Raw genomic sequence first — 13,942 nt, forward strand, 5'->3', positions numbered from 1 at the left:
GATTAGCGAAAGCTGGAGCCGTGTATGATATTCAGAGGAGTCCCATCATGTAACCTAACTCAAACACTTAACGGTCAAGGCAAGGCAGACGCCTGCGCCGCAGCTTCTTGACGTCCGTACAAGACAATCCCGCATAGATAGGCGCTAAGCTGCTTAGATGACGGGCTCCTCATGCCAAGAAGACAAGACATGCAATGTGCGCAGTTGGAAGTTTCTCAGTGCGTGACTTAAGCCGTTATCGAGATGGCATTGCATAATCGATCAAATACAAGAAAACATTTCAAGGTTCTTGGAGCGATAAGCGAAGGCCTTTAGGGCGTCATTAGGCAGCAACTCTCAAGGAGGCGAATGTTACACACGAGGTAGGTAGTTCGCAGATTTTGAGTTTGTTTAGCGATTTAATAGCAAAACTCAAACAAGCAAGCTGATTTGTTCCCGATGAAAGTGGTGAGAGTCTGTACGAGCCTATCTGCTTTGATGAGGAAGCGTGCGCATTTCTCAGTTCTCAAGATGTTCTCACTTCTCGGCAACTGTTCTCACTTCCCAGTGACTGACCAACTGGATTTTTTTTAAACACAGTTTTTACGCATTGTGCTCTGCCCCTCTTGCTCTGTGACGTTCCTTGACCAGGACGAACAAGGCCAGGTGTGACAATGGAATGAGACATGATAGTTTCTAGCTGTGGGCATTCGTTGCAGTTCCTCAAAGGGTGGCGAAATTCTTGAGGATGACCAGGACGCTCTTCGGCACTTTGGTGCCGGAGGGCAGCTTGGGCAGCCTGGGAAGCGACTTGCAGAACTTGGATTCAGTGGTGTAGCCGCCGCAGAAGACCTTGAGTGCGTTGCCCAGGATGTGTTCTCCGGCGTTGCGGGCGAACAAGATGGCCGTCGCGTCACCGCACTTATCCCGCAAGTTCTTTTCACGACATTGGAACATCTTGGTGTAGTCGCTGCGCGTATGAAGGGTAAAACAAAAAACGGTAGTTGAGGATCATGCATCAGCTAACAAATCAACCAATCAATCAATAAAGCTCTGACATTGCGTATAAAATCGATAACGCGTGTGTGAGCGCTCCATTTGGGCTGAGCTTGATGAAGGCATTGTTCACTTGTCTCAGATATAAAGGAGTCATTTACATCATTTGCATATATTTTGATGTATCGCTAGCCTTGCCAAACATAAACGACACCATTTAAAAATGTTTTATTTGTTATTGAAACTAGCAACCCTTCAGTCATACCACCATTAAATCAGGCAATCAACTAAAAGATCTTAATTCTACTCATTCTTCTTCGTCATGTGATGCGTATGTAGAACTGGATTGAGAACTCAGTTCAAATAGCGCCCAGTGATACTACAATATCACAAAACTATACACATACAAGACATATGAACGGGATGAGCAAAATGAATTAAGAAGCATAATTTTGTGACTGCAAGCCAGGGATGACTTTTACACTGTATACATTTATTTAGCTCGGATTGATTTGCCGACTCTCGTCACTTTTTACCGGTCTCACACTATTCGTAGTTGATTGCATTTTATATCAAAACCGGGTTAATTGGACTGCTTGGTGCTAATCCCAGCATGATATGTTGCAGACACGGCTAAAATTACAGGCATCTTACGTTGTCAACTATTCTGCATTGGAAGACAGCAAGAATAGGCCACATATGCTCACAAGCTTTGTGCAGCACGCATGCAACAATCCTAGCTTTCTTAGCTTACGTTGTCGTTGGTCCTATCTTTCTCCTTCTTCTGTAATTGCATCTTTTATGTCATTGCGTTTTCTGTGCACTAGTAGCTACCAGATAACTAACGATCCCTGTTAGAACTACGTGACCTGCCAGTGCTTAAAGCGGAAACAATGTGGTCAAAAGTATTGAAGCCGACGGATTTCCATCTCAGCCGAAAAATTGGAGCCGTCACACCGTCATTGAAAGCGAAAAGACGTTTAAAATTCAGGAAATACTTTCTTACCGCACTAAGAAACTGTCTCATAGCATTTCACAGCCCTTTAGTCTTTAATGGCACTGTGACTGCTTCTTTTTGCGACTGAGGGCGAAAATTATTTGGCTCCAGGACTTTTGACCAAGACTGTGCATGCGGCAGCTTGTCTAAAACAGTGCTATTGATTAAAGAGCAAAAGGTAACATATATATAAACACGCCGTAAACGATCCAGATGCGCCGCATGATGATGTGCTTGATATTTCTTCTTTTTTCCTGAACAACTGAATACCAATGTTTCATTGCTTTCCTAGCTGAATGGTAGAGGGCCGACGACGTCCACATCAGTCATTGTCGCGTGCGGAAAGGGCAATGAGCTACGGCTTCTTGTTCAACGTACTCACTAATGAAAAAAAAAATATCACCTGCAGCTAGAGCGAGAGCGAAGCTTGAACTCGTGAAACTATCGTGAAAGGTCTGCCTGTACCGTCCTTATGGTACGACTATAATAAAGCAATGCTTGCCATCAAGCATTTTCTTTATACAGACCGCAGGCAAACCGGCAATATATGGTTACATAGGCTTACTAAGTCGACTCTACCTCGGGCAGGACCAGTCGTACCTTCAGCTGGTGCAATTCTCCTTCCTTGTCAGAGAAATACTTTTCGATGGCACCGATACTTTCATGTTCTTTCGTAATGAGACAATCGATTTCTAAACGTTTTGAAGAATCTGTTAGCAAGCAAGCAAGCACGGGCCAATAAATCAGAGGACTCTGCTGTGTTTCGTATCGCTTTAACAAACGAAACGGGAGTGACCCCGTTCGATGCGGCTTCAGTTAAAGTCGCAACCAATATGAAGCCTCACTGTCGCATGTCTTTTACACTAGAGCCTTCTGGGGCGAGTATTAAAGATGGTAGGTTTCCATGGAGAAAAGAAGCATGCCTAAATGCCTCCTTATTTGAACTCTCCGACCATTTCACCGCATGTGAACACCACAGAAGCAAACAAGAAAAGGCGTATAACGATGCCGACAAGAAAGCCTAAAGGTTATTCAGAACAAGCACGTGCTTGCTGTATAAAGGAGTGTTAACTCAGCGTAGTGTTGTATTCTGTGTTAGTACTGGTCTGTTCACACGTCCTTATTTTGTTCTTGTTTTTTTTTTTTTTTTTTTTGCCTGCTGAACTTATTTCAAAAAGCCAGAGCTTCACTCCGTCGAACTTTTTCTTCCGCGAAGCTTGCTTTGCGCACTAAATCATGCAAGTCAGCCCGTTCTCACCAGCATCCGTAACGAATCCTGTGCTTCGTCTCAGCTTTGGTGGATGTGGTGAAGAGCTCCTTCTTGAAGTTCACGATGCATTTGTGGATTGAATCTCCGGCCTTGTTCAGGCATTTAGCGTGCTGCAAGAAAGCTGAAAAGAGAGTTTGGAGGCGCTGTAAAAATATGCGCAGCAATTCCGAACAGTTCAGTATTTGAAATTACATCCTCTTCGCGCCGCATGACACTGAGAATTCCCACTCACCGCGTATTGTCGGTTGCAAAAAGAAAACAAAAAGAAGAAAAAGAAAAAAAAAAACACTTTTTTTTTTCGTTTATGCAAGGCGTTAGCGAAGGTCAAATTGAAAGTCTAATATTGAGCCCACTGCGGCTTTTTTGGAACACTCTTGCAACCATCTGGAATCAGCTAGCTCCCCTTAGTCATCCGAAATCGAAGATATTAGTAAAGTTGAGCACGAATCCCACGATCAACAATGAAGAACTAGGTTGCTTTTGAGAACCACATCATCAAGGTTCTTTGAGAACCACATCATCAAGACCCGCCGGGGTGGCGCAGTGGTTACGGCACTCGACTACTGTTCCCAAGGACGCGGGATCGAATCCCGGCTTCGGCGGCCGCTTTTCAATGGAGGCGAAAAGCAAGGTGCCCGTGTGCTGTGCGGTGTCAGTGCACGTTAAAGAACCCCAGGTGGTCGAAATTTCCGGAGTCCTCCACTACGGCGTCCCTCATAGCCTGAGTCGCTTTGGGACGTTAAACCCCACAAACCAAACCAACCAAACATCATCAAGGAACAACGCATGTTCTCTGAGGCGATCATTGATGCTGTCAAACATATAATGCACCGCAGGAAAAATGCACCTCGTAAACCACGTGGATAGGGCAAGAAACAAGACGCTTTTTATGCCTCCTGCCGCAAACTGCCCTTCGATGTCCTGAAAAGTTGACTCATCTGCACAGACGCTGCAGCTTCTAAGGAGCGCTGAACATAACGTGTACTCCCGCTCTGCTCACGGCACGCTTAAACTTGTGGGAGACCTGGTGTTTATAATGATCTGGTGTACATAGACCTGGTGTACGCATTAGTAATGAGGCCTGGCGTAAATGGTGATCTGCAACCAAATTGCAGTTCTTAATAGCACAGTGCAAAAATAATGACTACGCTCGTATTATACCTTGCAAAGGCCGAAGTTCTTTTACTAGTGCACATTACGGCTCACCTGGCGGTTAATAGCATTCTCTGTGTAATTGTGCCTTCCCAGTTAACATTCTACCGTTGTTTAGCCTTCTAGTTCGTTCTGTTCTTCCTTTTTTTTTTAAGTCGAAATGTGCTACCCTGCCCATAACTTCTTTCGGTTCGAAGTTGCAGTACGCATCGGCAGAACTATTTGCAGTACGATCGCTACAGATACGGACCTATATGTTCTGAGCACAGCTTTGGGAGCGAAGCAGCAGCAAGCTTTGTATATATGACAATTATGAAATGAATAAACACCTTTTTTCAATTGTTTGACTACACCCTTCATCCTTCATAGCATTCTTTTTATGCCCTGAGGCAATAAACATCGCAAAAAAAAAAAAAATAGCGCTTAATTTTCTGTTCATGTTCTGCTCTCTGTAAAGGCTGTCTGACCGTTTATTTGTTTTTGTTTTTTCTCGCAAATCCTGCCTGTTAGTAGTAATATTCTTCATGCGCCAGTTGTCGTAGGCGGTTACAAGGATGGCAATATTAGTGTCTTTTCAAAATGCTTCTTCCTCACTTTGCTTCACTCATCTGGCCTGCCATCTTTTTTATACGTACCGGCGTGGTCCTCGTGCGTGGAGTTGCACCGGCGTTCGTTCTCCTCTCGCATGGTGTTGATGGCTGTGAATGCGGTGCCTCGATAGAAGCCGATCAGGCAGCGGTCGGTGTAGTTGAGCGCGCACTGCAATGCCTTCGTACGTTTCCTGCAACCCATGAGATCACTTGACGCATGACGGTGGACTACGAAGGATTACAATTATTTCACTTCACGTCATGTGAGCGACGTACAGTTGTGCAAGCATCTAAAAGACTTCTCATTAAAGAGCTGTGAGGCATTCTCCATTTCGAAGCCCAAGGACACTTAAACATTCCTTTTTTTTTTTTTGCGCACAAATAAGAAAGAACGGCATTCTGTTAACAAAACAGAAAAAAATAAATACTAGTTTCCGTTACCAGAGAGAGGGAGAGAGAGAAAACAAACTCTTTAATGAAAAGGGTGGGTGATAATTCAGCCAGCTTTTCAAATCCGCTGACTTGCTATTCCGGGGAGTGGGGAGGGAGGCGCAATTGAAGGGAGGAAGAAGGAAGTACAGAAGTGTAGCGTTTGGATAAAAAGTAACAAAACCAAAAAGTTGCGATGCCATGTAATGCGAATGAAATGCAACAAAGTGGTATGTTATAAAATAACTACAGGGGATGTGTAGTCTCCGACAAATGTGCTGGCACTGTAATTTTCTTATATATTGAGCAATGTTGCGAAACTTCGAGGCTTTAAAGTTTGTCCTGGAGTCCTACATCACCTAGAGAGGAAAATAAAATTTAATCGCGAGTCTCTGCGGCCTATGGCAAGCTGGGTGCTTAATACGCAATCCACTGTTAGTAGGCACTAGGGTGAACGAAGTGATTGATAAATTCGCTCTCGCCCTACCATCTGTTCTGCTGACCGCCCTGGTTAGCTAAGTTGGTAGAGCGACTGCCCCGGAAAGGTGGTGGTCCCGAGTTCGATCCCCGGATCAGGACGAATTTTTGCTTAACTACGAACTTTCTGAGAAAGCTGTGTAGTTTTCTCTGACCGAATGGCTGCGCTTGGGTGGATGACAATGAGTAATTACTCTCTTATTTCATGTGGATACAGTGTTAACGTTGACGATCAAGATCCTAAACAAAAGGATAAAGGGAAAGGACAAAATTCCTATCAAGAATTTTTTTTTAAATCCGGAACTCTGATTGGTTGAAAATTGTATTAGCAGACAAACCCACCATATGCGGCTATGAAACCGCTCAGTTTGGTTCAAAATACGATGTAAGCGCTAACCGCACGAATACAGTTATAGCGTTCATCGCGTCGTTCAGATTCTCGTTTTGTTGAAGATCTTGGCCATTGTTCTGAATCGGCTCGCGAACCTAGCCAATAGCTGGAGGTGTGGGAGGGCACATACGTGAGGAGCGATCTATTTCGCAAGCAAATGTATACTTTCCCTGCGCGCTCCCAGGGAACACGTTGCCGATGCTCGCTTCATCCCCCGTGCATGAAACCAATTATGGTAGCGGTTGGTGTAGGAGCTACGCTACAGGAAAGAGTGTATTAAGGGCACGTCTCTAACTCATTACAAGTTTCAGCACATCAGAAGTGCAGTTAGGCCATATTGTGCAGCTTTCATCTGGTCCTTTTAATTTATTACCTAAACGCAATTCATTGCCAAAAAATTATGATTATCCTTTAAGCGTCTTTCATGCTGTTTATTCTTTTAAAACTGGGGTACTAGCGCAAGTCTGCTCATCCGGTAATCGAAGTGATTGAACACTGAAGCGGCACACCCGAAACGCTCCACTCTGTCACCAAATCTTGTTCGCTTCGGGCGGGTGTACCAGCGGGTTAAGTGGAGAAATGTGGGAGAGGCCTTCGCCCTGCAGTGGGTATAATCAGGCTGATGATGATGATGATGACCAGCGGGCGATGGCTGTCGCCATCGAACGTCGCGTCTGGAATAACACCGTTTCACACGGTTACCGCACACTGGCGAGAAAATAAAAGTCGCTGGTCGTCACCAACAGCTGAATGCGCAGCTAACTGGCGACAATTTTATCTGTTAACCGTGAAAAACTAGAGGCAGGACATGTCCGCACTTTGATGCTGAGTTTCGCAATGATAGGATTTGAGGACTATGTAACGGTGGATAGTGCAGTAACGGTGGCGCCGATTAGGATAAGCAAGGTTAACCAGCACTCACTTGCAAAGGTCGGCCAGCTTGGAGGCTGTCTCCGGCAGCTTGGAGCTGAAGCCGAATGTGAGGAACTCCAAATCGCACTTCTCGGCATCGGCATCGCTGCATCCTTTGCCCTGACTCACGACCTGAGCGACGGCTGCCGGATGAGAGGAACGACAGATTATCCCCTCACGTCATTCGGAGATGCCTCTGTTTCACATCTGTATAGCCTCTTTGAAATAAGAGTTTGAAATAAGTCCGCGCAAAACATTATTAACAGTGCCGTGCAAAATTTACTGTCTTGTTTGTCTTATTTTGTCATTGATCTTGTTCTACTTTTAGCATTTACTTGCTACTGTGATTTAAATATTTCTATGCCTCCCCTTCCAGGAGTATCATTCATCATAATACAGGACGAAGGCTTTGTGTAATTGTATTCAACTGCTTCAGCTCGACGTCCACTTACTTGTATTCATCCAAAATCACCCCATTTGCATCCTCTGTTCCGAGAGCATTCTCGTGTGATCAGTAAACATAATTATACGACATTTTCTAGGTCCGTCATGATTTATTCCTATTTATTGCAGTTCACCTTTTGCCTGGTCGAGCACTGTTTTATTGTCAGTGCCCTTCTCATTCATCGCTGCCATGGTCGCGATTGCGGCTGCTGGGTCTATTGTCACGACGACAGAGCGGTGCCTCAAGGAAAGCGACTGCGGCGTTTAGTATGATGCGTTTTTGAACATGTGAGATTTTCTTGCCCCATGAACAGCAGTATGGGCAACGAAAACCCCCACGCACACCATCTTGGCGAATTGGCAAATTGGCATCACATCTCACGAGCGGCTTTCTACATCCATTATTAACTTTGCAATTGAAGCCTCACATATATAACCTAAAGCTATATGACTGAGAATATGTGAACAAAATTAGGAACAAACAGGTTGGAATATTCCCTTTTTCCTTCTGACACGCTTCTAGCAACCATATTTGACCGACTGGTTGGCAGAACGAGTTTTATCTGTTAACGTAGGAAGTTGTTGAAGACACTCTTGGGGAAATAAGCACCATGTAGACGTATGCTCGCGTCATTAATCTGTCTAAAACTTAAGCGGCCTTTCAAAAAAGTCGTTTTTGCGAGCAATTGGTTAAAAGTCCTTCTCGCATTACCTACCGATGTCTTAACTGAAGAGCATCGAAATTCATCTTCAACAGACTAGCGCAATAGTACAGATGGATGCTATTTCTATACTATATAAGTGATATAAGTGTGTATACAGGAGTTTCCTTCCATGAAAAAACTCTAGAAATTAAAGTGCGTTGCGCAACTCTAAAGTATATCCTCATGCACGCCCAGTAGATTGCGAGGACCAGAACCAAACAGCTCTTGCCTCTAAAGCTTAAGCCCTCAACTAGAGAATATGCATTCGCACTTCAGCCCTCCTTGTCAGATTCCACTTACCTGTGCCCACAAGCCCAATCCCGAACAAGCAGAATAGTACGTTCCTCATGCCTGCAAGTTTTCGGTCGCCCGTCTGCCCCACAGGTCCGCAGGCGTTTGAGTCACTCCGAGAAATGGGGTTCCTGGCAGGTCACCCCAAGAACCTGGCCGATCTTTTCAAGGATAGCACTGGTCGGAAAAGCTGGCTCAGGATTGGATAATAACCACCTTGGATGAAGTAACAAGGCCTGGCGGACTGCCCTGAAGCGGGCGCTTTGTCGCTACCGCAGATCTCATCTCCCTAGGCAAGGACAGGATCTTCAAAGATAGCGCGCCCTGTCCAAGGAGAGCCAGTGATGCCGGAATTAGTCGCTTCGGGACTCTTGTCTCTTTCGATCTACCTGCTACACAACGCAAGGATGTTCGCTTATGCCCGCGTAATGACATTATTTTGCTCTCTACTGTGCTTAACCTTCCCCGGTCCGGTTCGATTTTCCCCGCACATGGATCTGCCCTGACGGAAAGAAAAAGTCGAAGAAATATTTCTTATATATGCAACAAGGACAAGGATGCGAGAATGTATTCCGTCTTGTTTCACGGCCCTGGGCAATAGCCGCTTCGTCACATAGATGCGCTTAAATAACAACTGGAGCTCATTGTTTTGACCTCACTGAAAACTGGGCATATTTTTTGTTTCGTCGTATAAAGGGGAACAGTCCTTCTTCGAAAGACATAGCACAAGCAGTGATTAAAGTTTAGCAAAACACCCCGTTAGTAATAGTTTTAACGTTGGAAGTAGTGTTCAAGAGCACATTTGATCTTGCCATCTGTAGTCATGATGAGATAAGGTGTGACTTCTAACGCGAACGACATTACCTCCATTGGCGGTGGGCAATGGTCAGCTGAGGTACCTTGAAGTAGTCACGTTTTCTGTACGTCGCTAATGGGAAAGTATGAAGCCGATCTCCTAGCCTTCCTTGGAACCTCAAATCGATGAGTGTACGAAATTATCGCGGTGCTATTTCCCGATGCGGAATTCTGTGCCAAGTGCGCGAATTTCTCGGTCGTTTGGCAACGTATTCTTTAGGTGAAGTAATTCATATTATTGCCGCGCCCAAACTGCGGACCTTTTTCAGCGTGACGCATGCCCCATTAAAGCAAGCATTTCTGTTCATGTTCCATTATAATATTATTTGGACAACATGTCACGAGTTTTGTGACGGAGTTTTCGGTATGCCGCAGAGAGGTTATTCTTATCCAGAAACCAGAGCAGGCTCTGAGTCATAGTGTTCTCCGTCTGGCACAGGGTCATTATTAATGGACAAAACTAAGAGCTGGAGCATTCAAACCGACAACACATGACATTCTGTTCAATTTGGCGGAAATTGAAATAAATCACGATCAGAAATGTTATATTGTTATTTCAGTGTTTTAGATTAAAACTCTCATAAAGTAAGCTCCCGATAACTCGGAGCCTATATGTCAGGGATCGGCAAATTAAAGTAAATATATATTAAGTGATCCATATAGAAGCAAAAAATTGTATATAACACACTTAAGACGAATAAAATCACAGAACGTGAACAAGTTGTCGTGTAGCTATTGTCAGTCTTCAAAATCTTTGTTTTCGAAGCTTTCGCATACATTATTTGTATGATAGAAATAATATGCCACGATCAATCGCTTGCAGTCAGTTAAACACTGAAAATAAATTTAGCTAGTATAAGCGAACTTTAATAAGCCTCCTAAAGATAAAATTATTGATCCAGAAATCTTTCTTTAAAGAACCCCTATCCTTCAAGCGGCCTCACTGCGTTCTTGGACTAAGCATACCGAAAGATTGCTCAGGGTTCGCAACACTCCCGAAACTTCAAACTACTGTTACTCAAGTGGCACACCTGGTACTCGGCATGTCCAGCACAAAACACGGTATGAAAAAAGAAGATACCATCCGCATCGCAAGCTCTCATCATAAGCCACATAACATACTAAACAACATGTTTGGCTCTAAAGAAAGCAGAAGCTCAAAACTCAACCTTCTCGATCGAAAAGCAGTCAAAATCACAGTAAGTCTTTCCGGTGGTAGTGGGTTGTGGCGAAAACATGGAGGCAGAAGATTGAAATGAAGATGGAAGGCTTTATACGAATATCTACACAGCTTATTTACAACGTCGAGAAGATTCGACAAATCACTATCGGCCTAACCGACCAAAGTTCAAGACAGGGATTCCGTATCCCAAAACAACTGCTTGGCGCGCCTTCAGCGCGCGAGACTCTAAGCTACTAGACCTCCTTCGCCTAGGCCAGGCTACTCAATACTGATTTTCCTTGCTTTTTAAAACTTTTTGGAAATCAAGAAGTTAGGATGGTCATTTCCTCAGACCCACCCCGGGCTTCAAAATCCTATCACTCTTCTCACGCGCCCCTGAAGTTGGGTACAGCGTCGAACCTCAGTGGATTAAAAAAGCGGCAAACATAAACAAGCTGAAGTCTCTCTCCCTATCCCTGTACCAGCGTCCCACCGCCGCTCAGCCTGTACGCCGCCATCTTGACGAATATGACACCGCATATATACACAATCATGGCCATTGCCTCAAAATGACAACAGGGGGGGGGGGGGGCTGAGACAGCCATCATATCTGAAAGAACCTGTAACCTGGCTATATCACAATAAAACCTGACGCTGTGAGAGCGATGGCTGCCGCAACACCTCGAGTCGAGCAAGCAAACCGCGCGCAGGCGATAGAAGAATTAGGAAACGAACAGCTCGCGGTCCCGTATCCTGCTGCTGCCCTACCAGCAAGTGGGGGTAACTATGGGATATTTGGGGGGGAAAGGATATTGGTATCGACGTATGTTGGCCATCGTGGTGGCATCACTCTTGGTGCCCAGGGGAGTGGAGATGAGGTTGTAGGGAGGCGAAGGGGCCGCCTCAAACTCACATGGCCCTATAGGCATGTGCAGACCTAAAGAGCAGCGCTCAGACCGGACTCCTCCAGACGAGGATTCGGTGTGCCGAAAGTTGGTTCCGAACCGGGAAGAGTAGTTGCACTTCCAGGGAGACCAAGATTTCGATAGCCAGTCTGAAGTCGAAGTCGGCAACTGGCAGAGGTTGGGTATGCAAGAAGCAAATGCTCCAGCGTGCATGTCACCGCAGGACGGGCAGGCTGGAGAGATAGCAAGAGGGGAGGCGCTCGCCTAACGCGGGTCGGGTAGAGCCAAACTATGTCCTGCAGTGCGGCTCAACGGACGTTTAGCTCGATATCATAGCGTATGCATAAGCACGGCAGCCGATTTTCATCCCGATAGGTCGACTCGACTCGACTTTGTCGGTCTCGTGTAAACCCCCTGTTGGACGCAACAGCGGGAACCAAGCTGAAGCGTAGGATTGAGTGAACTCGGCTCATCTACACCAACCCTACCCGACGAGCAGCGTCGAGAGGAACAACTAGCAGATAGAATTCGGGTCCTGTATTTTTACCCGCGCATCCCTCGCGTTGTTCATCGCATTCACCTCTCTCACGATTCCCCAAAGCTACTAAGACCACGTTTACATGCTTTCTTCAGTGGGATCCGCTTCTTGCAGCAGAGTTCACTGCACTCGAGTCCTTCGCGTTTACATGAACCCAGCAACCGTCCTATTGACCCCATAACTCAACTCAAACCGTCCCGGTCCATGCAAACGGAGCTAAAATCAACCAATTAGATCGCTTAAAACTAACAGAAACGGTAAGTGCAACCCTCAAGAAACTGTGATACAGAGAAGGCGTAGAACCAAAATGCACCTAGCAACGCATCCCGGATGAAATTAGCTCACACTTCACCGTAACCCCCATCCAACGAAATATGCATCCCAACTACGACGAAGGGCGGCACCAGGCAAGAGTATGGGCCTTTATCAAAGCGCATGAAACGTATCTGGAAACCTGACACACTACTACACTAAGAGGACATAAATCAGCGCCCTGCTAGGATTTCACCTTCCCAGCACTGCACAGGACAGTGCTTGTCTAACCCCGGCCTATACGAAACCATTCTGTTGTTGCGACTGTAGGAAGACGGAAAAAAAAATTCACGGGCCCGCTACTGGCTAAGCCACCTCCGCTGCCTCGTGCGGACAGAGGAGAAAAAGAAAGAAAGAAAGAAAGAAAGAAAGAAAGAAAGAAAGAAAGAAAGAAAGAAAGAAAGAAAGAAAGAAAGAAAGAAAGAAAGAAAGAAAGAAAGAAAGAAAGAAAGAAAGAAAGAAAGAAAGAAATCCGCGCGTCGCAACAAACACCAATGTGAATCAAGCGCGCAGAAAATACCAGTTGCGTGCGATTCATCAACGCCCCGCAAGCACGTTCACATTCATTTGCACACAAAATATGGCTAATGTTCTTAGCAACCTACCAGCGCACATGGTTGTTTATTGTTGGTCGCGGGACAATTGTTTATTCGTTGTGTCAGTGTGTAGTGACGAATATAAAGTAAAACGATCAATTTTAACGAAGGGTATTGAACTCATTGCGCCGTAAAGCCCAACGTTTTGTAAAGCCATCGCCGCATCGCTGTTTGTTATTAATACTTCCATGCAGTGAAGCCTACGAAACGAAATTAACGTATCATCAAGGTAGTGTCAAAATTATTGGGCAAGTAACGCCAGCTGATACGCAGGTTCCAACTCTCGAAGTTCTGTGGGTCGGCACGTGGACTAATAAGCTCACCGGTGCGGTTTGAAAACACTCTCACCCTGTGCTGGTAGAGCGGTGATCAGAAATACCGCCTACCCGGGCTGAGGCTGGCCATTGCATTCTGGCTATGCTGAAGCCTGCCACTGCATCTAATAGGTGTAGCACGTAATTTTTGGTAGTGCGGGGAGCGGCGTCCGGCCCTCCCCGTTCTCTATGCAATCAAAAAAGAGAACTGCGAGCCTTAGCAGGCGCGGGGCTTTAGCAGGCGCTAGTGAACAGCGCCCTCTCCAGACAACGCCTCATACTTTACTGAGCAGAGCGAATAACTCGCCTGTACACTTTTGTGTCTTTGTGCCGTCCGCACGCGAAGCCAACTTGCTTTGCGCGCTTTTGGTGCTCGCGCCTGTATTTCCATCGTGAGAGAAGGCTATCTTGCGCGCGCGCTCCTGCTTCTCGCTCTCGCTGCACCGGTTGTAGGTGTAACTCTCGCGCTTGGACGAAGTCGTGCTTTAAGTGAACGTGCAGCGATGTACACACTTCGATGTAGTTTCGAGAAAATAGCCGACAGCTGTGGCTATTTTCGCAGCGAGCTGTTTGTCATTCATGTGCTGTGAGGCCGCTGTGCTAGATTTCTTGCGCGCGCGCTCCTGCT

At 45.8% G+C, this 13,942-nt stretch overlaps 1 protein-coding gene and 1 non-coding gene across 2 annotated transcripts; one reads left to right on the plus strand and one right to left on the minus strand.

The window, feature by feature from the left end:
• Positions 1–445: 445 nt before the first annotated feature.
• Positions 446–8,690, minus strand: LOC146175716 (uncharacterized). Its single transcript, XM_084581194.1, has 5 exons — positions 8,642–8,690; positions 7,204–7,336; positions 5,030–5,175; positions 3,231–3,363; positions 446–949 (listed from the first exon to the last, which is right to left on the minus strand). Exons 1-5 carry the CDS (start codon positions 8,688–8,690, stop codon positions 703–705), a joined length of 708 nt encoding a protein of 235 aa, XP_084437320.1. The 3' UTR covers positions 446–702.
• A 4,650-nt stretch (positions 8,691–13,340) lies between these two features.
• LOC146175717 (U1 spliceosomal RNA) lies at positions 13,341–13,499 on the plus strand. The gene has a single exon (XR_014701637.1). It is a non-coding gene; the product is annotated as a U1 spliceosomal RNA (small nuclear RNA).
• The last annotated feature ends 443 nt before the right edge of the window (positions 13,500–13,942 follow it).

This window comes from Amblyomma maculatum, chromosome 10, assembly GCF_055883805.1.
Source record: "Amblyomma maculatum isolate TAMU_Amacu chromosome 10, ASM5588380v1, whole genome shotgun sequence".
NCBI classification, from domain to species: Eukaryota; Metazoa; Arthropoda; class Arachnida; order Ixodida; family Ixodidae; genus Amblyomma; species Amblyomma maculatum.

Bases quoted from the DNA above. Each gene is read 5' to 3' on its own strand.
- LOC146175716 (XM_084581194.1), bottom strand. From the start codon at position 8,690: ATGAGGAACGTACTATTCTGCTTGTTCGGGATTGGGCTTGTGGGCACA. The intron at 7,337-8,641 runs GTAAGTGGAATC...CTCATCCGGCAG, and splicing joins GATTGGGCTTGTGGGCACAG to CCGTCGCTCAGGTCGTGAGT. The intron at 5,176-7,203 runs GTGAGTGCTGGT...CATGGGTTGCAG, and splicing joins AAGCTGGCCGACCTTTGCAA to GAAACGTACGAAGGCATTGC.